Source organism: Corvus hawaiiensis, chromosome 7, assembly GCF_020740725.1.
Source record: "Corvus hawaiiensis isolate bCorHaw1 chromosome 7, bCorHaw1.pri.cur, whole genome shotgun sequence".
NCBI classification, from domain to species: Eukaryota; Metazoa; Chordata; class Aves; order Passeriformes; family Corvidae; genus Corvus; species Corvus hawaiiensis.
The window spans coordinates 13,273,352-13,300,013 of NC_063219.1; the positions used below are offsets into that span (position 1 = coordinate 13,273,352).

General features: G+C 43.6%; 1 protein-coding gene across 4 annotated transcripts in view; it reads left to right on the forward strand.

Moving 5' to 3' along the window:
• CDK15 (cyclin dependent kinase 15) overlaps positions 1-25,098 on the forward strand; it is a 43,167-nt gene extending 18,069 nt beyond the window's left edge. For 2 of the 4 annotated variants that reach the window (XM_048309202.1, XM_048309203.1), the window contains exons 9-13: positions 818-881; positions 7,933-7,981; positions 10,560-10,699; positions 16,027-16,164; positions 18,500-25,098. In XM_048309202.1, the coding sequence (XP_048165159.1) occupies positions 818-881; positions 7,933-7,981; positions 10,560-10,699; positions 16,027-16,136 (363 nt within the window). In that variant the 3' untranslated portion in view covers positions 16,137-16,164; positions 18,500-25,098. The remainder of the gene's footprint in view (positions 1-817; positions 882-7,932; positions 7,982-10,559; positions 10,700-16,026; positions 16,165-18,499) is intronic. The other 2 variants (XR_007204731.1, XR_007204732.1) reach the window with 2 other exon arrangements.
• The last annotated feature ends 1,564 nt before the right edge of the window (positions 25,099-26,662 follow it).

A 26,662-nucleotide genomic window follows, 5' to 3' on the forward strand; every position in this document is an offset into this window, starting at 1 on the left:
TGATTTATAGTACCATTTCACATGCTGTGAACTCTTCTTAAATATGTGGCTTTACCTCTTTAGCACAAATCATCCATATCAATAGTCACAGGCCACTTTGCATGTGTTAAGTAATAATAACAACACTAAACATCCACAACTGCAGAAATCCATATATGCTTGATCTCACACATTTCAGCAACTAAAACGAAGTTGGAGGAGGCTTTACTGGCCCAGACTTTGCTCAGTGAGCAGCTACTGCTGAAGCCCACAATCCCCAATAAAGGCCAAAGATTCTGCTGAAGCTCTGTATCCTTCAGAATGAGGCTCTGCACTGCTTTCTAGCTCCTGCTACTAGACCTCTCTGCCAGCTTTACTTTCTCACCTCAGAAGGCAAGGGTTTCTCTCAGAGCTCACAGCCTGTGCTGCTGCTGAGCATACCAGCTGCTGCCAGTGCAAGCGGGCACAGTAAGTCCCCAGTGCAGCTCTGGTGTGGCAGAACGCCTTCAGCACTGGAAGGGGCTCAACTGTGTGACCCCTGGGCTGGCAAGCACAGGCAGCAGTGGCAGCGGGCAGTGAAGCTGCATATGCCTTCGCTGATGTTCCCAGCAGCAACAGCATTCAATCTCAGCAAGACCCTTTCTGCTACGTAATCAAGTGCTAAAATGTCAGTGTCCTTCATGCACGGTGATAGATCCAGCACCAGCCAGGGCAGTGTAATTCTGCACAGGGAAGGCCAGTCACTCTCAATTGAGACTGACTCCTCCAACTCCTCACCAAGGCAAAGAATAGGCAGAAAGAGGTTATTGTTCTTCTCACTCTCTTTCTTCTTTTGCAGGTGTTGGGGGTCCCAACTGAAGACACCTGGCCAGGACTTTCCAAGCTCCCCAACTATAACCCAGGTAGGATTTAACTCATGAGAAGGCCAGCTTCTTCTCTGAGCCACTAGCCACTCAATTGTTGGATCAGTAATTCTTATTATGAAAAATCATGTGCTTCAGTGTTACTAAATCCCTTGAGCTACGTAATGGCAGTGGTGTTGTAGTACCTCCAACAACAATGGGATTGGCTTAGTGTACAAACAAAGGTACATGTGTTGCAGAGTTGCCTCACAGAGTGCTGGTGTATGTAAGTCTGATGGAAGATTTCATTGCTGCAAGTTTCACAATGTATATTTAGTCTCCACTCCTCAGTGGAGTGGAGCAACGGACCAGTGTCTCCTGGTTTAGACTGGAAAAGCTGACAGGCACCTGGAGACGAAGTTTATCTGAACTCTCCTTATTTTCATGGAGATTGGTTTGGGGACCTTTAAACCTCAGTTTTAAAGGTCACTGTCCCTGATTTTGATGTGGGCAAGGTGAGAAATCTGTGTGATTTACAAAGATGGATTCTTTTATTTCCACATGGGCTGGTAGAGAAGTCTGTGTCCTGGACTTCAAAGGGCCAGTTGTCTCGTATTTTGATGTGGGCAGGTTGAGAAGTATGCTTTGAAAAGCTAGCTCAGTCACTCTCCCTCTCCCTCTCTCTCTCTCCCTTTCTCTCTTTCTCTTTTTGTTTAATGTTTTCTCCTGGGAAAATATATTCAAGTGTCAGTGAGGGGGAAATGATGAGCACTCATTCTCAGCCTCTCAGCAGGATCATTCTGTAAGAGAAATATAAAAGTGAAATATTAAAAACCCTAGAATGTGAAATTCACCCATTTACAATCTATCCATTCTCTCTCGCTTGTGCCATAGGAGCGTGGTGGGGGGAGCCTGTCTATCTGGAAGGGGAAAAAAAGAATGGGGGAGAGGAGGAGGGAGAAGACGTGCTTTGAGCAAGAGGTTTACGGGTTTAGTAGAGCATAGTAACATCTTTTCAAAGAAGTGGGTGTTGCTCTGTGACCCAGTCCAAGATGCCCCTCCTTTGATTCTGGTGCATGAACACTAAACAGCCCCCATTTTCACATGGTAGCCGAAATTGGCTGAACAATAACCTGGTCTCACAGTCGAAAGGACTGGAATCTTTCACACAATTAGCTGAGACACATTAATCAAACCAGCGTGAAATGGGAATGTGTCGCTGTCCACAGCAAGTTTAATTTGGGTAGCAAGCAAGCACAGAGCAGACAGCTGGAGGAAGCATTTTCTTCTCTAAGTTGTAGAAGGCTTGGCTGGGTAGTCTACAAGTTGAGTAGTCTGGGAGATAAAGAAATGCTCATGTGTGAGAGGAACTAATCACAAAGAATTTTTTATGCCAGTCATCTGCTAATACAAGGCCTCAAACATACAAACTCTGAGTGATGATGATTAGGTATCCTGATGCTGTGTAGAGGGACAATCTAAAAGAGCAATCATAAAGGCTATGCCAGCAAAGATACTTGCACAGATGACAGAGAATGTGAGTGCCTAGAACTGCTCTGAGTAGTAATTCCCTCAGCTCTGTTTTGTCTGAGTAGCAGTGCTGTCCTCTGCTGCTGTGGAGGTTGCCAGTGGCAGGGCTGGGAACAAGAGGACAGGCACCTGGGCAGCATGGCAATAGCTCCAGTGAAGTTGAGTCATCATAAGCAGTTTTCAAGTCTGACTTGCTTTCAGACTTGATAGAAAGTTTCCCATATAGACTCCAGAGGGGCAGAACTGACATGTGCTCTGCTGTGATCCTGGGATACTGGTGCCTTTTGTGGCTGGACAAGGCAGAAATGCAGGACTCAGAGGACACCGTTCTGTTGGAGCATCCCATTAAGCTGGCAAGCACATGGAAGAGCGGTGCTATGTCAGTGTTTGGGGCAATAGCTGTGTTAGCTGGAGAGGCAATATCCCTTTCCCTTCCTGAGATCCTGACTAAGGGGCTGAGAGCTGTTCCAGCCACATACTGGAACCAAGCGCTTGGCTCACATCTGGATTGAACAAACCAGTCTGGACAGAAGACGACTAGTCTAAAGTTGGACTATTTGCCCTACTCATGAACTAAATCAATTCACTTTTTGATGGGACTGCTGGTAAGAAGACAAGTTAGTCTCTTTGTTTAAAGCTATTTGCCATTTATATGCTTCTGGGCACTTCCCCTCTCTTCCCTGAAGCACAAATGCTGTTTCCCCCCAGGACATGCTCAGCCTGAGTACAATCTGTGAAGTCTGCTTGAGAAAACCTTCTCTCCTGAGGTTATTCCCAGACCATTTGTGCAAATCTGGGTGCCTGGGTTGGTTCAGATAAGCAAACAAGCTTTGGAGCTCTTCCCCAAATCTGATGGTTTGAATTCTTTTAGCTAGTCCTATTGATGTTCACACTGAGCACAGGCAGCAAACAAACAAACAGGTTCCTGCCAGAGGCAAGGAACGAACACCGGCAAAACAAAGCACTGAGGTGTGATCCTATTCTCATTGAAGTTGATGGCAAAACTCCCACTGGATTCAGCAGCTTAGGCTCAGCCCCAGACTGGGATTGTTACTGGAAGGGTTCCTGGGCCAGGTGGGTTAGTAGGAATCTTTGAAATGAAATCTGGAAACCTTTAGATGTATTCCTGTCACTACTGTGGGCTTGAGCACATCCTGCTGCAGTCTGAAGAAGATACAGCATGGGCTGTGGGGTCTGTGAGTCAGGCACACACAGGGCAGCTGGAGGAAAAGCAGCTCTCCTGCCTCCTCTATGGGCAACTGGCAAGGGATGAAACGTGCAAAGGAGTTTTCAACTACCTTATGCCCCGGTGTCTTCTTGCACAAAGAAGTTCAGGAACAGCCTTGTGCCCATTCCCTACAGTTTGCCAAAGTCTCAACCTGGCTCCAGGTGAATGGGAAGGATGGGTGAGTAACTCATTCGTGGCTTGTGATCTCACCTTCTCTCTGCAGGAGAGACACTTTGGGTAGGAAATAACGTGCAGTCATAGGGCCTGCAAGCAGGTTTGAGAGCCATTCCATGGAGAGTGTGAAGGATTGGGAAAGCTCCTGCCCCACATCTCAGCACACTCACTGGCTGTCTCCCTGGCTCCCCGGGCTTACCAGCCCTACCCATAGTGACAAGGCTTTGCCCTGTGTTTGTTCATTTGTTCTGTTCCCCTCATTTTGCTTCCCCTGAAAGAGGCAGTTGTAGCTCTGTTAACACTATTTTTGAAAGCTCTCATGCTGTGTGAGCTCAAATCCTTGCATTAATCTACTGCTGTGTTCATTTCACTGCACTGAAAAGCAGTGAGTTTAAATCCCCTCTAAACACCATTGGTGACACCAGAAGGCCAGTGTTTTGATCCAGCCCCATTAATGGTTACAAGTTTGAATCTAGACAGCAGGGGTCAAGGGCAGGAAAGGATTAGGAATCACAGCCCATGACATTAAGCTAGTGCTTTTGCCAAACTGGGAATACTGGAGCGCCCTGTGTACCAAGTTAGTTTTTGGTTGCTTTTTCTGACATTTGGATTCCAAAGAGTGGGGAACAGTGCATATCTATGTATGACATGATGAACTCACTGGAGTGAGCTTTACTCCTTGGTTTATTGCACAGGCTGACTGATGAACTTGCCTATGCCAGGTAGTATCACCTCACGGAGTAGATACAGGTTTCACACAAGGCCTTTTCAGATGCAGCAATGACTTTCAAATGAAGCCTAGTTTTTCACGTATCTGCAGGCTTTGGTATGCTGTATGAGATTTAGAAGCTTTCCAGAATCAACCTGTGCTCCCAGGTATGGCTTTTCAGCGTCCGTTGCTTTTCCAAAATGTCACCAGCAGATGGAGGCAACAAGCAGCAGGCCCTGACACGCAAACTTCCATGACATTTGTGAAAATGCAGATGAAGTCTGCATTCAGAGTGCTTTTCTTTTCTTTTTTTTTTTTTTTAATCTCAGTTTTCATGCTGATGTTTCATTTAACAAATTGGATGGTTGAAAACTGAATTCTAAAACGATAAAATTTTTATTGTCATAATAAACTGCATGTGGCTTTGATCTCGAAGGGAAGAGCAGCACTGTAACTAATGTGCAATGTATGCTGGCCAGGGTGTAGGGAAACTTCCCATCTGTGTGGCAATGGGCACAGCCTACAGTTTCCAGCCTGCCACACAGACAGAGCTCTGCTCCTGTCCTGCAGCCACAGAGATTTCACTAATGAGAGAAATTTTCTCTGTGAGCCTGCAACCCCACTGCCTTCATCCAGCAGCACTTGGCATCCTCTTTCTCTCTCTTCATCAATTAGGAAAGTTTAACTTTTGTCCTCTGGCTTGCTTGCCTCATTATCAGTTCATTAGCCACTTCCACCTGGGTTTTCAAATAGGAAGGTATTTCCTCATTAGCACACTCTGCCTTGCGTAAGGATAGAAAATAACAAACCTAAGTGCTACCTTTCAGATCTACTCATATTGTTAAAAAAGCCAATCAGCCCTACACAATTCCATCATTTTATGTCTAGATCATCATTGTGAGATGATTAAATCGTATCTTATCCACTTTTTGGAATGATCTAAATATTCTTTATCTCTTACCTTTATGGAGTAGCTGTTTACAGTGTTTTACAATTTTAGATTGGTCTTAATCTTACAGTAGGGATAATACTTACTGCTCTGTTTTTACCCTGCTCAGCACAATGGGGCCTCGGCATTCTCTAAGGATTTGTCTATATGGGGTCAGGAGATTAATCTGAACTGATTTAAAGTGCATTAGTTAACTGCATTAAATCCTTGAGCAGAGACACACTGTTTTCTTACTCACATCTTCCGTTCATAATCAAAGCTCTGTATACTCAAAGTGGGAAATTTGGCAGACCTCACTCAGGCTGAATTCTTCACTGAGAGATGTGTTTGGACAGGGACAGGAGTCGTTGGCTCACTGGCTCTTACACTATTCCTTGCAGATAATTATTAATCTCCAGGTTACATAAAAGACAAATTTAAGTCAAGAGGCTTGTTCAAGACAGCAAACACTATAATTCAGGTATTCCTCCCAGTTCCCAGTAAGCAAGCTGATATTTCTATTTCTAATGTAAGGAAAATCCTATTTCCTCTTTGGAATGTTAATCCTGAAAATGCACTCCACAAAAACAAAGTGGCATTTCACTTAGGTATCATTGAAACATCTTGCCCTGCTGTTGCCAACTGAACATGCATATTTAAAATTGTGTGTTAAACTCATTAAAAAATATTAATGTTAAAAGATTTCAGTAGAGTTAAAGTACAATTACAATAAAGTAATCTTGGCATTTTTACTAAATATTTAATGAAATTTATGTATTGTCATAGAATGTTTTCATCTCACAAATCCAATTTTTCTGACAGGAAGTTACAACATCTGAAAGTTTTTGGCCAGCTCTGTGAAGAGGCAAAAATTTCTACCTCATACAGAAAAATTTTTTGCCTTTCCAAACCATTTGTAAAATTGTTTTTCTTCTATTCTATCTTGAATCTTTACATCTCTGCTCAATATGGATAATTTATTTCTATACTTTTAGTGCAGCCAAAGGGGCAAAAAGAAGGAAAAATGATCCAGTGAAAATGTTACTAGTGATCCAAGAGGAATGTTCTGCCAATCTTGATGACTTATTTGGGAAGGGAGTATTCAAAATGCTAATATTTAATTTCTATATATTGGTGATATTCCAGTGCTCTGGCACATAAATAGTCATGAATCCCATCTCAAGTTATATTCCCATTTACTGCTCTAGAAATTACCTTAGTATTTGGGTGCAGGAGAACAATTCAATTCTGAACTGTTACTTACCCTGTGATAGACAGGTTTAACAACCTGCTTGCCTGGTTTAGTGGTGCAAGATTGCTGCTGGAAAGGTCAAGGGCTGGAAGTTCAGTCATTTGCACTTTTTCAGGTTGTCTGTGTATCAAGTTGGTCAGATGCTGGGTCTGGCACTCTGGAAATGGCTGCACAGGCAAAGGCTGAGGGGACTCCCACTTTGACTGCAGCAGGCAGCTCCTGTCCCTGAATAAAATGCCTGGTGCTTTTCCAGGCAGGAAGGGAGGGCAGATGCTCTTGGAGGGTGCAGCATAAAGCCCAACCAAGCTCTGAGTCTGCTGGCAACAGACCAGTGGTGCTTGCCTCCTGGTGGTCTCACTGCTGTGGGGAATGCTTGTCCAGGCTGAGCTGGAAGAGAGGTCGACACCACCCTTCCTGCTCTCCTTTCCATGACTAGAGTGCCACTGTTCATCCTCTGCTGTCAGAAACAGCGCTCAGGAAAATGTAGGTGGGTAGAAATTACAGCCTTTCTGATGCAAGAATATTCTCTGCTGATCAGCTCTAAGGGGAAATTTTCCAGGCTTAAGCCATTCATTCATATCTAAACCTGAGAAAATTCATGCTTTACAATAAAACATTAGAGGAATGTATTCCTCTATATTTACCACAATGTTTAGAAATATATCCTTGAAAAATATCAATGAGAACACAGACTTCACAAAACTGCAAACTCCGCTAAGTTCCAGTCTGATAGAGATCACAATAATCAGTGAGTACAAAGCCTCCATGAGCATGGTTAACTGGACAAACAACAAATTTAGTGAGAGCTGTGGGCAAGAAGAGAGTGGGATCAAAGTGCCTTGCCTCCATCCCCAGTCATACTGCTGCATCCATGTAGAAAAGCCCTATGTACCCACAGAGCAATATGTGAAGCTCAGCAGCCCCTTGGAAAGCCAAGACAATTGCTGGGGATTCAGGCCTGCAAACTTCTTTTTGCTTCCTTTGTGTGAAGGCTTTAGGGACTGATACTGCTTTTATTGATGTCAAAGCTAAGACTCATGCTGTAACAGGAGGAGGTCCAAGGCCTATACTCACAGATATATGAAAGGAAAGGGTTACAGAACTGGAACAGCCTTATTAAGATCAATGCAGGTACTCAAGTCCTATAGAATAATGTCTATTTATAAATAATAAGATGATAGATTCTATATGGCCCTTTGAAATTCTGAGCACATTTTTTGGTAGGGGCTCAAAGAATGGGTTTTGGCTTGATTTTCATTTAATCTTATGATTGCATATTACACTTTCTAGAACTGGTTGCTTCCAGAAGACCTCAGAGACTCCAAGTTATCTGTGACAGGTAAACTACCTATAACAGCAATGTCAAAATCGCCTCTGGGTTTATTTGTTTCTTTATGCAATCATTTAACTTGAAATGAGCTCTTTTGGCAAGCTCAGTAAGAGCAGGGTGTCTCTGTAGTAACAAGCAGATCTAACATCAGTTAAGCAACTGATTTTGAGAGATTGCAGTAAAGGTAGACACACAGTGGGTTTAGTATTCTCAGAGGAGTAGTGATTATTCTGAGATAAGCAGTGATTCAATGACTTCGTGTGCAGCTTTTTATGGGGCACAGTTCAATTGAGAAGGTTGTACTTTCCCAGGCCCTCTTGCCCAGACTGAGGACAGACTTCGCACTGTCCCAGTTTTCATTTTTGAAAACAGACTGTAGGAATGTTGCTCAACAGCGCTAAGGAAGACATGCTAGGAAAGCATTTTCATGAGACAATGAAATAATCTTGTGATTAGTTAGGAGGGGAAAAATCACATTCTTAGTGGCCAAAAGCTATGACATGAAGTCCATGGTTACACACTCAGCTTGACCAGACACAGCAGCACTGCTAAATCACTCCCTAGTGTGCTAAGGGGAGGGAGTATTTTTTCAAGCACATATACACACACACACATATATACAGAATGTATGTATGTATCAGTGAAAGAAATTTATAATCAAAGTGCCCTAACCTAGCTCAGGGAGTCATTCAAATCAAATCCCCCTAAACTGATTTTGAGGCACACAACAGGTTTTATAGTTATGTAGGAAAAGACAAGACAGGATTTGTCCTCAAGATTGTGTACAGGCAGACGTCAATAATCAAATATCCTTTGGGGACATAACCACATTTTTCATTGCTGCTGCTTATTATCTGTTCAGCTGATTGCTTGGGATCCAGCCCTGCTAGAAGGGAAGTGTCTTGCCCTTCAGAGCAGGATTTCCCAGATGCTGTTCTAAATGGCTGAACAAACATGCTAAAGTTTTCAGCAAAGAAATTTCCAGGTTACTGAAATGCCAGCCATTGTCATGCACAACTTGAGAACACAGAAAGCTCAATATGTCCCAGACCCTGATAATGCAGATCCTGTAACAGAACAAATCCCCTCTCAGCCTGAACAGAGCAATAAGCATATTCCTTGCAACTGTGCTATATTGCACTTCTGCTTTTAGGCCATAATCTTTTGACACACCCCATTACAGGTCATACCAAGGGGCTGGCCTAGCACCTCTGTGGCAGAGCTCTGGGCTGCATGTGGGCCAGCTCCTGCTCTGCCTTAGAGTCCTGGTGCTGCCATGGCCAAATGACTGCCTTGGAATGCTCAGCTCGGGAGAAGGAAAGAGCTGCTTCATACAGACCGCTCAGCCATGACCCTCCATGGACAATTAAGAAATCAAAGGGGAGCTCCCCACAGAGCTTGGCCGCCACCAGGAAGCCTGAGCCATGGTGGGAAGCACTGAACTGTGTTGCTGCCCAGAGTGTGAGCCTGCAGCAGCAGGGACTGAGGGGGCAGAAGCTCTCCAGTAAGACCCTGTCATGCAGCTCTAGCAAGAAGCCTCAGACTGGATGCTTTGGTTCCCTGTCCCATCCCTGCTCCCCAAGGAAGCAGGGGCTTGAACTGTTTTGCTGGAGGTGAAAATCCAGCAATTATCTACCACAAATTTGTTTCTCAGGGTCTCTTTCTCTCCTTCTATCTTGGTGGTTTTTTCCTCATCTTTTATATTTTACATTTTATCTCCTCAAAACAAAAATGTCAGCATGTCGAATGTCCTGTACAGGGAGGGGGAATGCAGGGGCAGGGGGATCCCAGCCCCTGATGTCACTTGGAGGGGAAGCACCGCTGGGGGCCAAGGGAAGAAGCACAACAGGCCATGCTCTGAAGCTGAAATGTGATCAGAACAAACAAACAAAGTAAAAGCTGTAAAACTAAATGACTATTTTTATTTGTTTCCTTGTTGGTTTGTTTTCACTCTTCCACTTCCTTGTCCCCAGCTGTGTGCTCCTCTAGAGAGGAGCCACTTGGGATTGGTATTTGCTGGGCATGGAGCATATGTGTATTACATCTATTTTAAGCATTCACCCTGAGAAACAGATTCTTCTCTGGGAATCCCCAACACATTTTACAACCAGCTGCACTACTGGTACTGGGGTAGGAGAAGAGGAAATGGTATTTTCTTTAGGTTTATTAGGTTTGACCTCTAGTCTTCTCAGTGGGCCAGTCACATTATTTTCTACATTTGGATTGTCACTGTAAACCAGTACCACCAAACTCTGATATTACAGTTACAACATGTAAAATATAGTCTCCTCAGCATCATTTCCCCTTTCACTTACAACCTTCTTTTTACAAAACAGAAATTTGTTTTCAAAATTTGTCTGTAAACATGAGTTTGAGCTGAAATCCTGGATGCATATACTCCAACATAGTCAAACTCAGATGGTACAGCAAATGTCCTGAAAAGCTATATAGCTGTGGTGGGTTTATCCAGCTTCCCTGTGTCCCTCTACTATCTTCGCCTCAAGCAGAGAAGGGCTGGGTCATGTTCTGGTTCCAGCTTTCTGGCTCGTCCTCATCTCCTGTGCTATTTTTTCTTCTGTTTTTCTAGGATGAGCAGGGTGCCAGCAGCAGAGAATTTGGCCTCCAGGATGCTCACAGCCTTCCCTCCAGGCCGAATCTCTGCACAAGATGCGCTTCTTCATGGCTTCTTCAGCCCTCTGCCTCCTCAGCTCTATCAGGTTCCTGCTGGTAAGTTAACTCTCAGTTTCATCTCACCAAGAAAGAGCTGCTGCACATGCTATTTATTATGAGTTTCCTCTCTATTTTGAAAGTCTCTGCCATTCACCCAGATGTCTCTCTTTTCTGCTTGCACTCCCTCCCTACTCCTGTATGCTGCAAAGTTTACATCCCATTGCAAATTTGAGAACTTGCTTTTCTGTTTTCTTCCACTTGACCACTGTGTTAATACTAGAAGGGGACCTTGTTGGGCTGCCACCATGGTCCATCTGCAAAGCAGAGGTGTATATGCTTTGACAGGTCATTTCTCCCCCATTCTGTAACTCCAAGGGCCTGGAGATTTCCCCCAGCTCACACTGTGTGTTCAGTGTAACTCACCCGCTGGTCCCTCCTGATGTCCTGAATTCCCATCTGCTCAGCATGGTGTGCTATCCCCAATTCCCTTGGACTGCTCCTCCTGCTCCCTTTTGATGTTGAGACAGCTGTTCCTTGTACCCTGTCACACCAGTTCTCCCTCAGTTTTACCTGCTTTATTTTCCTCTTCCCTTGCTCCCTTCTCTTAAGCACATAGCTGCACACACAGGTCTGTCTCTGCTGTCCTGAGCTGACAATAAATACAGGGTTCTCAAGCTACAGTTCTGCTCCTCACTAGGAAAAGCTCTCTCCTATCGGGCAGCAGGCCAAAGGGACCTTGCATTCCCTGTTGCCTCCTGGGCACCCTCTACACTTGTTAGTTTGGTGGTGTGTTTTAAGATAGGGGCAATTAAGAAAAAGCCTTCATGGACTGTGTTGTCAAGCTATTGGAAAACCAAATTTCTGGCTCCTGCAACACATCCCAAGTGAAGGAACAGCCAGCTAGCATCTCTCCCAATCCCCCAAACCGCTGCCCTTCAGAAGGTGCTCTGTGTGTGTATGTGCTTGAGTGAGAGACATCTGCATTCCTTTTCTGTTCACCCAGCCACAGAGCACAAATCTACTTTGACACTTTTAGAAAAATGAAAAGATGGAATCTCGCAGGAGCCTGCCTGTGCTGGGGGGGGAGGAGGAGAGCACGCACAGCAGGAGGGAAGTTGACTTTTCTTTATACATATAGGGTTTTTTCCATGCAGAGTTTAAATTATGCCTGATAAAAGGAGTTTCGTGGATGTTTCAGTTCTTTCAAACCCTCCTGGCTTCCTCCCAATTAAATGAGGTTTGTCAAAGCCACAGGGCTCTGCTGCTGCCAGAGAGGCGGACAAGCACTTCCCGCAGTGACATCTCCAATCCCCAAGGGAGAAGATGAAAGTGTCAGTGCTGAGAGAGAGAGAGAGAGAGAGAGAGAGGAAAAAAACAGGTACAGAGACAGACAGTGTGAGAGAAAGGAAGAGAGTGAGGAGAAATAGGAGGAATGAGAAAACGGATTGGCATAATGTGTCAATCTCTCCGATATGCTGCCAGCAAGGGGACAGATTCATTTCACCTGGGTTTAGGCACCATCCCATATTTATTATCCCCCATATTGCAGCAAGAAGTACCTCGTGGACAGGAAACTGCATGGCGTTATCATAGCAACCAATGTGTTGAGAACAGAATCAAAGTGCACAGGGCTGAAACAAGTACAGTACGATCATGCAAGACCATATTCATGAGTGACTCATTAAGCCTGTAAAATTTAGGCAATTCTGAATAATTCCCCATGTAGCCATTCCTATTGCCATAATTGTTTAAGACATTTTCTCTCTTGTGTCACTTTGGCATAATACTATTTTGGAATTTAACTGTATCATTTTAAAACTCTTGTTGCTATGATAACAGTGGAGATTTTAAATATATTCTGTTCGACTTTGTTCTGGAGGATGCTGGCTATTAGCTGCCATCCTCTGAAGGGGAAAGTTAAAGCAGTAGGGCAAGGAATGATCTGGAGATGAAAGGTGAAAGAAGATGGGGTTGATCCCAAGATGTGTGAGAGAGTAAGAGAGAGACATTAGAAAAAATAAAAGGTTTTCTTAAGAAATTATTCTCTGTTTTTATTAAATAATTGTATCCATAACTGTCCTTTTTATAAGTTGTTATGACAAGCTGGAAGCTAAAAGATGTTTTTCAAAGGTCAGTTCCTGGGAGAAAATAATTGGAGAAATCACTGTTTTGAAGTCAAGTACCCCTCCAAACAGCATGTTTCTGATTACTAGGGGGAATGTTAATGGTTAGAGGCTGGCTGCTGCCCGTGGGAAGGGGGAAAGGGAGCACAGGGCTCTATACTTCCTGGAGGTCAGCTCCTACAGAGTAGAACAAGTTGCTGTTGCTATGCTCATCTGAGTGCAAAGTGCTAGAAAAAAAGAGTAGCCTGTGCTCTAAGGGAGGAAGAAGATCCTCTGTCCTCTGAGTGGGCTGGCCCACAGATGGGCCTCTCCCACAGCTGCTCACTCCTGTGGCTCTGAGGCTGAGGCTCGGGTTCAAATCTTGCTCATCATCTTGGTGGCCTTAATTCTACATGTGCCACCAGCACCTCTGGATCTAAAACCAGAGAGAGGTGCAGGGGTTTCTTCAGCTTCCCTTCAGTGTGGCTAGTAGCCTAAGGGGCGGTAGTGATGACCTTTTGTAAAACCGGAGCATTTGCTGTCCTTTTTCTGGCCAAAGCCAATCCTGAGACAATTATCTTTGTGCAGTGCAGCCCTGCACTGCAGCAGCTCTGATAAAACTTCAGTCTAACCCTTTGCCACCTGCTAAAGCAGAATGTTTTCTGTCCAATTAATCCCTCCTGGAAGAAAGATGAGATCCTTGAATCAAGAAAGCATGAGCTGTGCTCTCAACTCAGTGTCAGTCCTGAAGTGCAAAGGGCCTTCTGAGGAGGTATCTCACTCTGTTGTCAGACAGGTCAGACACAGTAACAGTTGCAGCTTATTATTCTTGTTATAGATTTGGTTTATTTTCCCTCTCTTTTGCCCTCTGATGCTTTAGAGCAGGCTTGCAAGCAGGGAAGGTAAGCAGTGGGATTTGGGGTTATCAACAGTGCACTCCCAAGAAAAGACACTGCAAGAAGGGCTCTGGCCAAACCATCCGGGCACAGGGCCCAGGGCAGCCTGAGCTGGCAGCTCAGATCCTTTCCCCACCAGACCAATATCCAGTCTCAGTAGAGACCTTTCTCACAGCGTAGGAGATGTTCAACCCCGGCCATATCCTCAGCACAGCAGTTAGTAAATTCCGGTATGTGCTCCATGAGGAGGATTGTGTGTTGCATGGATGTGATCCTGGCTTTGACTAGGAGGTACTTGCTCTTTTTGGGTACAACTGGTCTGTAATTGTTACCTCCCCCAGCAACACAAAATCAGTGCAGCAGGTGATGAAGACACTGTACCATTTCTCCTGAAATAGCCCACTATTCAGCCTTTCAGAGACAAGGAGGAGGAGGGAGGCTTGATGTTGACAGTCATTTTAATGTCTGTTGCATCTAAACTAAGACAAAGCAAGTAAGCAAGTGTGGGCAATGAGGACGTTAAGGCCGCAAGCCACTGCCTACCAAAAATCCCATTACTGTGGGGATTAACCAGCAAATGGTAAATGTTATCACAGGGGACATACAAGAAGAGCTGGCTTTCATGACCCCTTGTTTGGGTTGGATGGTTTCCTTAGGATCTCCTAAATAGCTAGAAGGTTCATACAGTCACTTGGTTTTTTACCACTCTGCTTTGAGACCTCTGTACACAGCAAATGGATATCCTTCACTGCAAGTCAGATACAGACACCTACAAAGTTCCTACCAGGTATATGAATCTGGCTTATAATGTGTCTTAAAACAGGAATAAATCAAAACTAGCATTGAGCAGGAAATTCAGCTGCCCCTCCTAAGCCAGAAGCATTCTTATCTGTGAGGTGATAAAACAAATCTTCACTTAACTCAGGAAAACCACCCCTCACTTCACCTGGTGTGATCCCCACGCTGGTGGAAGATCTGCTTGCCTTCATACTGACAGGGCATTAAAGTTTTGTTTTCTGTCATTAAGCCACCACCCTAGGAAAGAGCTGTTGCAACATCACAGCAGATGCTTGCCAAGTGCACAGGACTCTGGACATGTTGCCCTGTTTAAGCTCTTCCCTGCATGCTGTCCTGGGGCAGGTATTGTGCTGGGCACTCTTTAGGAGCATGGGGCAAAGGGAAAGATGGGAAAAAAAGGAAAATTTCCTTTGCTCACTCCCCAGCTCCTGCTCTTGCAAAAGCTACTGGCGCAAAGTTTGGCCCATGTGACTTGTGGAAACAAAGTCCTACAGACATGGATCAAATGCTCTGACTCCCATTGATCTCAGGCCAGAGAATCTCTATAAGGGTCTTATTGTTCAGGGAGACAAACCACTCTTGGGGCGAGTGCTGCTAATACCGTTCACGGAGGCAGACACTATTGCATCAGAGGTTAGCAGATGTTTTTCTGTATTTTTTTCTAATTGCAAGTTATTTCTGAGGTTTCTTTAACTTCCATTTTCCCTTTAACACTCCAAAATGCAAATCTGAAAAGATTTAGTTGTCTTGTTGGCTGTGAAAGACATCCAGGCTGGAAGTCTCACGTAGTCATTTCCCATCCTCAGGTGCACTTCTGACTTCACCCAGTTATCAGCAGAAAAGAGTAAATGGGGATGTAGTGATCAGATTTCTAAGGCACAAAAGTTAAAGCTAAGTTTGAGATTGTGACAGCAAGCAACTATAAGCATAGGAACTCAATTAGCCTGAAAGACAACTATCTCATTATCTTTCCTAAAATGATATAAATACATAAGAATATAAAAATTTAAAATAAACTCTCTATTGACTGTCTAGATGACTGAATTTCACTGCTCAATTTCTTTAAACACCCACTTTAGTATTTATTTATTCTAAGCGTGAAGCGGCTACGATAATTAGACTGTCAGATTTGGTAAGTTAATGAGGAGTCACTGGAGTGGAAGGTTTTGCATTTGTGAGATTGCTGAAGGAGAGAAGCTCTGTGCCTTTGCTCTATCTCTTTTTTCTTTTTCTTTTTTTCCCCTCTGCTGGGTGGGAAGGAGAGAGCTTGGCAGTGCACAGATCCATTTGAATCCTTTTGATTAGCGGGCTGCATTCCTACCACTGTTCTACCAAATACTATTTTGCTGGTTGCTCCAAGAAAAAGAAAAAGAAAAGAGAAAAGAAACTGCAGATGAGATTTCTAGAGAAGGGTGTCTAGATTAAAGAAATAATTTTCCAAGAACAATCAGAAGGAATGCAGCTGTGAGAAATAGGATCCTGAATTAGTTTATACTGTGGCTAATGTCACAGGAGAGCATTAAGAAAGTAGCTCAATGAAGGAAAAGGACCGTTTTGCAGCTTTATCTTTAACCTGATTTTTCTGCAGGACAATCAGTGCTCACGGTTCCAGGAGTGAGACTGCAACCTGAAATCTGTGACCTGTTTGCTTCTTACTGGAAAAGCCGTGTCTCAGGAGGTTCAAGCAAGTTTTGGTAGAAATCATGGATGGTTGAATAATTCTTTGGTAAGCATGTAGTTGCCATTGTCAAAGCTGCTGCCGTCACCCTTAGCATGAATTTCTTCGTGTATTGAAGGTAGGAAAAGAGATCTGATACTCAGGGCTGGATGACCACATTCCAGGGTGAGAGCAAAGTGGGAAATCTCACATTCAGAGAGAAGACATCAGCAAGCCAATGGCCCCCAATGGACAATGTTCAGTGGTATCACAGGAGGTTTGGATTTGTTTTGTCCTATTGCCAAGTCTCAGACCAGTGCCCTTTCCTCTGACGCTTCCCCAGTCAAATTATTGCTTCATTTCCCCATTGCTTAAAATGGCCAAATTGCCTTGTTCTCCTTTGTCCTTGCCTACTGAGTTCACATTTCATAGCTTACTTGTTTTGATTTCACACACATTGGAACCTGGGCAGAGCTAAGCAAAATCTCCTTAGCTTGTAATATCCTTGATTTTAATTAATCACTATTTTAGTGCCACACCTCAAAATGATGCTTCAGCATCAATATTTTTCATCTTCTTTTTGTTACAGAAGACCAAAAGCTCACTTAAAATCACTGTTATTGAAAGAAATTACCAGAAAATATCCTTTTATTATATCCTGTCTCTTTGTTTACTTTGTGCATTTGTTAGCAGCATGTGTCCTGTTTGTGTCACCACTGCATCTGTGCTTGCAGGGCAGACCTGGAAACTGGTCTTGAGGCCAAATTACTTTGACTGTCTTATCGTCTGCCAAGCTAAGAGTCAACCTTAGGATAGCAGGACACACCTCAGCTACCCATCTGTGCTTTCAAATGCACGTAGATGGCATGTACCTGCCATAGGATCAGGTCCCAGCACTCAGTGCCTGGTCTCACAGCCTCTCTCTACCCCTTCTGCCCTCATCATGTAGACAACAGCAGGCAGAGAGAGGCCAGCCTTGAATCCGTTTAAGAAAGACCTGACATTGCCAGAGCTGTGACCAGATTGGGTTTTGGAAGCAGCCTGAATGCCTTCCCTACTCACCTGCTCAGCTGAGTGCAGACAGGACGGCTATTCTCTCTCTGTGATCAGAGAGGACCTAATCCTGCCAGAAAAGCTGGCTGTCAGTTCCATTAAGGCTTCTGGGACAACTCACTTGAGGAGGGCACTCATGCATCAGTGTTCAGTGAACTTGGATTTGGCCCATTTTAACTGATTCAGAGAGCATTTCACAAATATATCATTTAAAATAGTGAAACTTGGAACTAGTAGGAGACACTCTTAAGCATTTTTTTTATATTAACCTGGCCTCAAAATGATTGTGTCCCTTTTTTTTTAGATGCTTACAAAGCATACTAAACAAGCTTAAATGTCAACTCAAGTTTTCTTCTGCAGTTCATTACAGGAAAACATTTTATATGTGATGGTGCTCATATTATTAATTCTCTTTTTAAAAAAGGCATCTGGATTCAGACATGCAAGCCAGGTTATAAATGAAACAGTAATTTTTTTGTCATTTTAATAGGCTACCAATGGAAAGCAGGGGGTTCTGTATGCTTTTTCAAATGTAATGAGAGGTAGATAGGCATCTAAAGCACAACAGCCTCATGCTGGCACATGAGAGAATGGAATTTCCTGGGAACATAATGAAACTGGCCAGCCTTCCTTCATTTGCCAACCTGAGTTAAATTACAAAAATAGACAAAACCAAAAAACTAAACATACCAGGCTCCATCTTGAATCCATGGGCCCTGAGCAACACAGCAAGGGACAAAACATCATCACAGACTCTTCCTTGTTCTCCTTCTGGTGTCAGGAAAAGATGAGATACTGTCAGTCGTCTATCCCAGGGTGATATATACTCCATGCCAACACTCCACCCATTTTCTACCCAATTCCACCCACCACTTTCCCTCTACCTGCTGAGGAGGAACATATGGATCATTGGAGTCTGCTACTGTTCTCATTCTGTCTCTCAAAATAAATACTCAGATAACTAATGGTGTGCCTCCTACATGTATGTGATACTGTACCAGCTACGTGTAGTTGAATCTACAGGAAGAGAAGAGCCTGTTTTAAACCAGCTTTTAACAAGCAGAGTGACTGAAGGCACTAGCCCTGCAGAATATTTGTAATTGGGATTTATTTTTCTTTTTGATTTAGGACTTAGGCCATGGATTTTTACCCTAATAGAATTCCTCTGCAATAGGGGCAGATTGTACACGAAGGACCTTTGAAATAACTCCTTATATTTACAAACTGAGGAAAAATCTTTGAGATTGTAAAACAAAGACGCAGTTTGAGGGGTGGGGTGTGTGTTTTTAAAAAATCACCTTTCAGTAGAAGAGAATGAAATTGTGCAGATGTCCTGCCTTTTGTTTTTCAGAAAGCAATGTCAGAAGGATTGATTTGGCAACGAAGATGTAACAGCACAGTCTGGACACTGGACTTGCAGAATATATTCAGCCATGTGTCACTTAATAGAGAGCTCCCTGGACCAGAAGATCGATGTACAAACAGGACAGATGGGGACTGACAATTGAAAGAATGTAGAGGCTTATCCAAGGCTTACAGAGACCTGTCATTCCTGGGGTATGCCTACAATCTCCTTCAACAAAAGAGCTCCTGAGGGAAGGAGGGGATTAGTCAAAAGTTGAGTGAAGTCTCCAGGGAAGATGGTTTCTTGGATAGAGTTGTCAACAAAAGGAATTGTTTAAGACTATTTGTTATAATTTCCTAGAGGGAGCTTCTGCCATTACTAACAGGATTACCAGCATACTGGTTCCACACCAGCAGAGCATTAGACATGTGCATTGCAGACTGGTTGCTTAGAGCTGAATTCAGGGGTCTTATACAGCATCCCAAATGTGTGCAGGTGTTGATGAGCAGAGGGGAGATGGCAGAGAATTAAGATGCAGCCAAATGCAGTCCATTTTTGGTCCAGCTGTTGCAGAGAGTCCTGGCTCATTAATGAGTTTCCACAGTGTTTTAATCTCCTTGATCTCAAGGCTGCTGACAGACTATGAGAAGACAAGCTAATCTGAGGTGAGTGCTGATGGGGATACATGGGGAAATCAGAGACCTCTTTCCCAACTGCAGTTACTGTGAAATTTCTCACAGAATTCTTCCTGGAAGAATTGGGAAAGCAAGTAATTTACTATGTTCAAGTACTAATCTGCTTGGTTTCAGTTATCTCAGATACTTTTCTTAGCTCTGGGACATAGAAACCAGTAGCCTTGGTGTAACCTCACAGCACATCTGGGAAAAAAGGAAGACAAAGAGAAATCATTGAAGTGCAGACATACAAACCTTCTTGAATATTTTTATTCATCTGAGTAGTGTCACTGGCATGACTGGGAGAACTTCTCTGAGCAAGAATTATGCAGACCATTGAGGCACTGGAACAAAACCAGTCAAGGAGCTATGGGTGGCAGCCATAGAAACAGCTGAAAGGTGGGCTTTTAGTGTAAGAGAGCTGCATCTCCGGCCCCACTCCAGTCCATCGTTTACCAAACACGTTCTGCTTCCTGCCCAGTGAGCAGATCTGGGCAGGAAGCAGAACAACTGTTTATGGTCCCCTTTGCCCTTGCTACAGACATAATTTCAGGAATGTATGGATTAGCTGCATTGAAGGGGACATAGACTATCTGCAGGCACTGCTCAGTTAAGAGGACAAGATAATCCTTATGTTATGTTCCTTAAAATTCTCTGCCTTGATGAAAAGACAAGCTATGTCCCAAGTCTTTCTACCTCTGGATTGCATGGACCCAGAACTCCCAAACATCAGCCACTCTCAGTGACCTGACCTCCCTTTGCAATACTGAACAGAGCAGCTGTAAATGATGCCCAAGTTGGGATAGGGGTGTTCTGCATTCCTTTTGCATTCTCGGAGATGTCTGGACTAAGAGAAGTGAAGAAGCAGGATCTCCCTTGCCTGCAGTGGGATGGTTGTGGCTGAATGTCTGCTCGTAATTGAGAGCAACTAAATGCTCAAGATATGTTAAATGAAAGGATTTGTTATGCGTGGTCAGTGAGGGATCAAATGATGAGAACTGAGTCACTTTTCCTCATGGTCTATCCAGAGCATCAATTGTAAATTTCTTCTGCCCTGGAGCAGTGGGACAGAATGGCTTTGCTGTTTTACATAGTTGCTACCCCATAATGGCCATGCCATTGCTAAATTTAGCCATATGCTAAATTGCCAAAGAGTCAAATGATACCTTTTAATTCTGTATCTAGAGGGGCAGAAAGCCAGGAAGACCCTGGATATGCTGCAACCCAGCAGTCTTCTGTTCATGAGCTCAACATTGTAGGCCCAATGCCTAAAACATGCCAGATCAGAGAGAAACAGATTCCGAACCACTCCTCTCCTCAACTAATGGGAACACTATTTACATCAGGAGTACTGATCTCAGTAGATTTTCCATACCCTGGCCTGCACAATCTCAGGGGCAACAGCTCTCAGGGAAAATGGTTGTAGTGTTGTAATGAGTCAGAAAGAATAGGTAACAAGAAACACATCTGAATTCATGTACCAAGTTAGTGCCACCCAAAAAGGCAGTTCTGCTTCCCCCATTCCCCTCCCTGCTTCAAGCTTTACAGTCTTTCTCTTTTTCTCCTGGCACCTTTGTAAGCCCTTGAAGAACTGATTTAGTTCACTAAACAGATGGAAAACGATGAACTCTTTTTGCTGAGTTAGTTTTTCTTTGTTTTGTGAGCTGAATCAGATTATGCAAGGAGAAAAGTACCTGACTTCATTCATGGATTAGTGTGGAGTAGGAAAGGAGGAGGTGGAAAAATCCATAAAGCTCATATTCTCTTATCTCCAACCGGCTCACATCTAGTTCCTGTGGGGTGATCATCCCCTGTCACATTTGAATGTCTAATGTTTTGAGATAATAATTGAATGGGTTCTGGCAAGTAAGTGCTCAATACTGCTGTCATTTATGTGGGCCCATCTCAAATCCATGTGTTTGCTGTTGAACACCTCACAAAAAATCCCAGACATTGGCAGAGAGGTGTAGGACCGACCTTTCCTTTTTTTCCCCCAGAAAATACTTTCTTTTGGCAGGAGTAGGATGCTTTGGTAAAGCAAGTGAGAGTTTATAAAGTGCATGTAAATAGAGATCATTGTGCTTAAGGGTCATCAAACTGTTTCTTCTCACCACCTAGTAAAAAACCAAAACCAAATCTGAGGTTTTTGAGAAATCCTTTAACATCCTCCTTTATGTAAAGAGAATTTAACATCAGACTTAAATATTTGCTTTAAAAACATCTTGAAGTAAATGAAATAACTTCTTTCCCAGGCCAGGATTCTGTTTTGTTTCAGCCTGGAGCAAGTTTGTTGGCCGAATTATATATGCCCAAGGAAAGATCCAAGGGCTTTAAAACTTGCAAACCCCTGTCTGTAATGGTGCAAGTGGGCAATGCTCTTTAAAGTGTGTGTGTGGGAGGAAAGTGCCAGGAAAATCCCCCTCACAAGCCAGAACTGCATTTGGGGAGCCCAGATGAAAGCTCTGATGCAGGTCATGTGACAGGTGTCACTTCAGTAATGATATTGGGGCAGAGATAAAAGTCTTTGCCGGCTGGTCATGTGACATCGCTTCATTACTGGCACAGCAGGTGGTCGGAGAGACTCAATGCCTTTTTTTTATTATTTTTTAATTTTTTTTATTCTGTGATAATGAGAAAATGTTTAAACTTCCATCCCTGTGTTTAAACACTTCTTCATGCTGACAGCAGCAGGAGATCCCTTGATCAGCTGTCAGATGGGAAAGTGCAATTTTTCTGGAAAGTAAACAGTGTGTTTGCCAGTTGGAAATCATTTTCTGTTTGTTGGGACTGCTAGTCGTGGTGTGATGGAGCCATGTCACAGCATCTGACAACTCGGGAGTGGGGAATAGAAAACAGGCTGAGAAATGGGGGTTAGACTCTGCCTCGGATAACAGGAGCTTGAGATTTTTGACACTTCGTTGTTGTTATTGTGTGGAAAAAACCCACAACTTACGGGTTGCCATGAAACTTTTAAAGCAGCAGCTCAGTGTCAGCGTAGATGTGTGGGATCTCCTAAAAGAAGCTCCTGCATTTTAATAGAAACTTTCCTGGGAGAAAAGCAAAAAGGACACAAAGGAACTGAGTAGGTGTGGAGATGCGTGGGGTTGAAGGTGGTCAGATCTCATTCCTGGCTTGCAAGAAGAAACAAAAAAAAGCCTTCTTGTTAGAAACTTTACATGGTTCTGATGTTACATAGGCTTGGGTAACCCACTGGGAGTTTCAGGTAAGAAAAGGAAGGCAAATGTGGTCACAGGGTCATGCCAGAGAGCTCAACCCCACCCTGAGCCTAGCTGAAATCAGAGGTGTTACAGTCTCCTTTGGAAGTACCCTGGAACCCAACGAAGTTAAGTTTAAATGCTAACTACATTTTAAAAAAATTTTCCTGTTAGGCATATACCTTCTCAAAGTCAATTCCTGTCGAGAAAAAGGAGATACAGATATTATACACATAATTCTAATTAAAATTAGGGTTTGAATGTGCATATGCAGAGCCATACACAACATTTTTCCTAGGCAGACACAGACAACACCTTATACGCAGAATCAACAAATCAACCTGGTTTCAACACTGGGAAAGTTAATTACTCAGAGCACGGCTCGAATCACATCAAAAATATGCTCAGCAGTTATGTTACATGAAATCCTTGGTAGCCTCCCAACAAATGCTTTCCTCTGCTGGCTGCACTGCAGCATTCTGCCTCTTCCTAAAGATCCCCAATAAAAGCTTCCTGCCTGTTACATTTCATGAAGTCCTGGCTCCTTAAATGTGAAACTTCGAGGCCGGTAGCTCACCCGCACCCCAAAAGCCCTGGAGCCGGTGAGTTGGCTTCAGTGCCCGGCTGCAGCTCTGCTGAGGCCGGTGGGGCTGGGGGCGGCTGCCTGGCTGCAATCAGGGGCTGGGCCCGACCAGCAGCAAAAACCATCCCAAGCGAAAAGATCAGATCAGAATCTGGCCCGTTGTTAGCAGTCATTAAAAAACATTGCACTTTTAATAGGAGCTTATTCAATTAGCAGACTAACAGGCTCCATCAGATAAGCTGGGGATTTCCCTGGGAATCTGAGTCACATACGCTGAAGCTGCTCTGTGCTGTATGGTTAACCCTCTCCATGCAGAAACAGCATGAAGAGGCCAAATCCCAGGAATGGGCTTATTTTTGGGTTTTTAAGGGAGAAGAAGAAGCCCTCCGCTGTGCCTTGAAGCCCCCGGAGGTGCCAGTGCCGAGTGAGTCACACATGCTGGAAGGACCCAGGAGGATCATGGCACCGAACTCACTGCTGCAGACAGGAGACTCGCCTGATCTCCGATAAACACGCTGACATTTGGCAGCCTGACAGCTTCACAGTCCCAAAAGAGGCTTCCTAATTAGAGCCTGGGTGAGAAATAATCCACAACTTGAAGTTTGTCTCTAGCTTCCTTGCTGTACTTTTTTTCTCCTCCCTTTTTGTGCCTTTTTTCCCTTTTCAGTGTTTTCTCTCACACATTCTCAATACACCCCCTCCCCGCAGGCGGAAGCTGTTTGAAACACCAAGCAGGATAAAGGGTCACTTTTGCCTGTCCTCTTAGCTCAGAACAGCTCCCAGCAAAAGCACCCCTCTTACATTCCAGCGTTGCCCTTGAAGGAGATGGGGAGATAAGGCAGGGGAAAGGACAGTACATGGTGAAGTTTATAATGAGGCAAAGTGAAACCGGTCTGGAAGAAAACCAAGCCAGTCACATTCATTCCTAGTCAAACAAGTAGGGCAAAACCAGTGCTCCTGGCAGCAGGAAAACAGGGACTCTGGGGCTTTGGGTCTGGATCCAACCCTGAACTTTGCTTTCCTCTTCAGCCCCAAACAGCAAGTCACGGCATCCTGAGCCTTTCAGCTGGAGCCAGGATCTGAATTTAGCATTGCCTTCAAAATGTACAGTACCACGATGCTGCTGTATCATAGTAAGACATTCAACCAGCTGGTCATATGATGAAATAAATACTTTTAGAGATACGTACTGCTGCACAGCCTGACCTTTTAAAGGTAAATCATATGCTACTCATTTACCCCATCACATGTATGTTCTCTGAATAGTTCCAGAACAGTTCTTCAAATACAATAACATATGAAATTGAGATTATATCAATATTGGCTAAGACAAGTATGACTCTTTTACCATATTTATCTCCTAGAGGATTATTTGCTGATAGTGGGATTGACGGTTCTCTTTTTAATATTCCAGTCTTTTCCAGGGTAGTGAGACAAGGTAGCAAGGCTCTTAAAATACAAGTAATTGTATACACTGCAACAGCTTGGATACAGATACAAACATCAGAATTCACTTTTTATAAGAGGGTTACTCTCCCACACTGTCCTACTCAGTGAATACCATTTTCCCTGGATAGCCACCAGAAACAGGCAGAAACTTGGGATTCTCCATTCTTGGCCATACATTACATCAGACAGCTCTGTATGTTACCAGTCAGCAGGATTCAAGATGATGACATGGGAAAAATACCTACAGATAGTTGACCATTAGCTCTCTCCAAAGCAAAGAGATTTCATTCAAATATGCAGTTGAAGCTGTTTCCAGGACAAACATATTCAATGCTGAGATACACTGCAAGATCTCCATCTAACATCACTAGAGTTCAAAATGAGTCCTACCCAGAGAACTGTGGGTCCTTGGGGAGTACCTTTCCTTGAAGTTTGACTTTGGGGGCTTGATTATGATTGCTGATGTCCAAGTGCTTCATGTGTTGCAGATGTCTATGTATGGTGCAGCTGTGAGAAAAGAACTGTGGTCCTACACCTCTGTACTAGGGAGAACCACCCTGCACTAGGACCAAAAAAGGACCATATCATCATCCTCACCTGTAACGTCTGTACTGCTGCAATACTGAGGCTGAGAAAATTGCTTATCAAAATGGTATTTCCAATAAACAGATGTTTGTGAAGTAAGCAGAAATACCTCCTGAGGATCTAATATTACTAAATTGTGTGAATAGATTGTAGCTGTGTGTTTTCTACCATGCCTCACTATAAACTGAAGGATGGATTAGTACACACTATTTATAGATCCCAGCCCACCCACTTGCTTGGAACACGCCTGGAGCTATGGGAGATGTAGCTGCATTCACAGCCAAACATCATCTCCAGGGTCCATATAGCATCATGGCAAAGTTCTGCCTTTCAGCGTAGTAGAAACCATGGAAAACATTAGATGTTGTACTAGACCTAAAATATCTGGCTCCGTTCCTGCCCTGATATTTTTTGCATGACAATTGAGTATAGACATGAAGAAGGAAGAGAGCATAGAAAAGGGGAAAGTTCTCTGTGAGGGCTGAGTGGGGAGATGAGGCAGAGCTGTCCCTGAGTGACTTTTTCCTTGGGTACCTGTATTTCCTTGTGGCTGCAAAGCAGGCACAGAGGCCAAAAGAGCAGCACTGTACACACACATGCCTGTTTGATATGAACCATTTTAAAATTCAGGAGAATCAGGTGCCAAGAGCAGGTGTAGTAGCACAGGAGAAAAGAAAAACCGTGATTCTTTCCAATTAAATTTCGTATTTCCTGGGTTTAGAATTCCAGTCATTTAAATCTATTTTAGACTAAGTCTTAGAAATAGAAGTTGGCAGCCTGGAGGAATTTTTTTTTATTATTATTTTATTTTAAGAGATTAACTCAAGTTGATAGATTTAGAGCATTTTTAAAGTTTGTTGGTTTCAGATGTTTAAAAAGAAATTTAAAATAAACAAACAAATTCCAGTAGAAAATTTGGCAAGGGCTGAATCCTTTGGGCAAAATTTTCCCAGGAGAAACATAGATCTCTGATAAGCAACAGAGGAGATGCTGTATTTCACAGCTGCAATGCAGATCTGAGGCCTCTCCAGAGACTCCCACACGCTAAACAGGGATTTCTTTAGTTTAAATGCCAGATCCACTTTGGTCCCAGTGAAACTACAGAGGGGCACTATCTAGAAAAATGGGGCATATTTAATCCACTTTATCATTAATGCAAAGAATAGTCTCAATATTTGTGAAAATCAAAACCATGTGTTATGAAAGGTCCTTCATATCTTGAGTGGATTAAGCTCTACTTGCCAGCCTTGGCTGGACACCTGGCCCATAGTTTGTCTGTTTGCAATGTCTCTATGACAGGCCTCTGTAATGGAGCAAGCGGGACCTAGACTGCTGGCCTGACTGGGCACTTCCCTGAAGGATGTGCTGGAAAATTTACTTTGGTGACTAAGGCTGGAAGTGCCACAGGTGCCAGAGGAAAATAACAGCTCTTATTAAGTGCAGTCTCACTTTGGCTTCACCCTTCTCATCAGTAATGGTAGTTGCATTTTCTTTGCAGAATTTTCTCTGCTAATTAAATCTGGGCCGTTTGACATTTTGACTGGATTTAAAACAAAATGGCTGAAAAAATTTATGTCTCTGAACAGGGCTCTTGGGTTTGTCACCATGTGACAGTACTGCCAAGGTCAACTATCCCATGACGATGTCTGAGAGCAATTCTTGT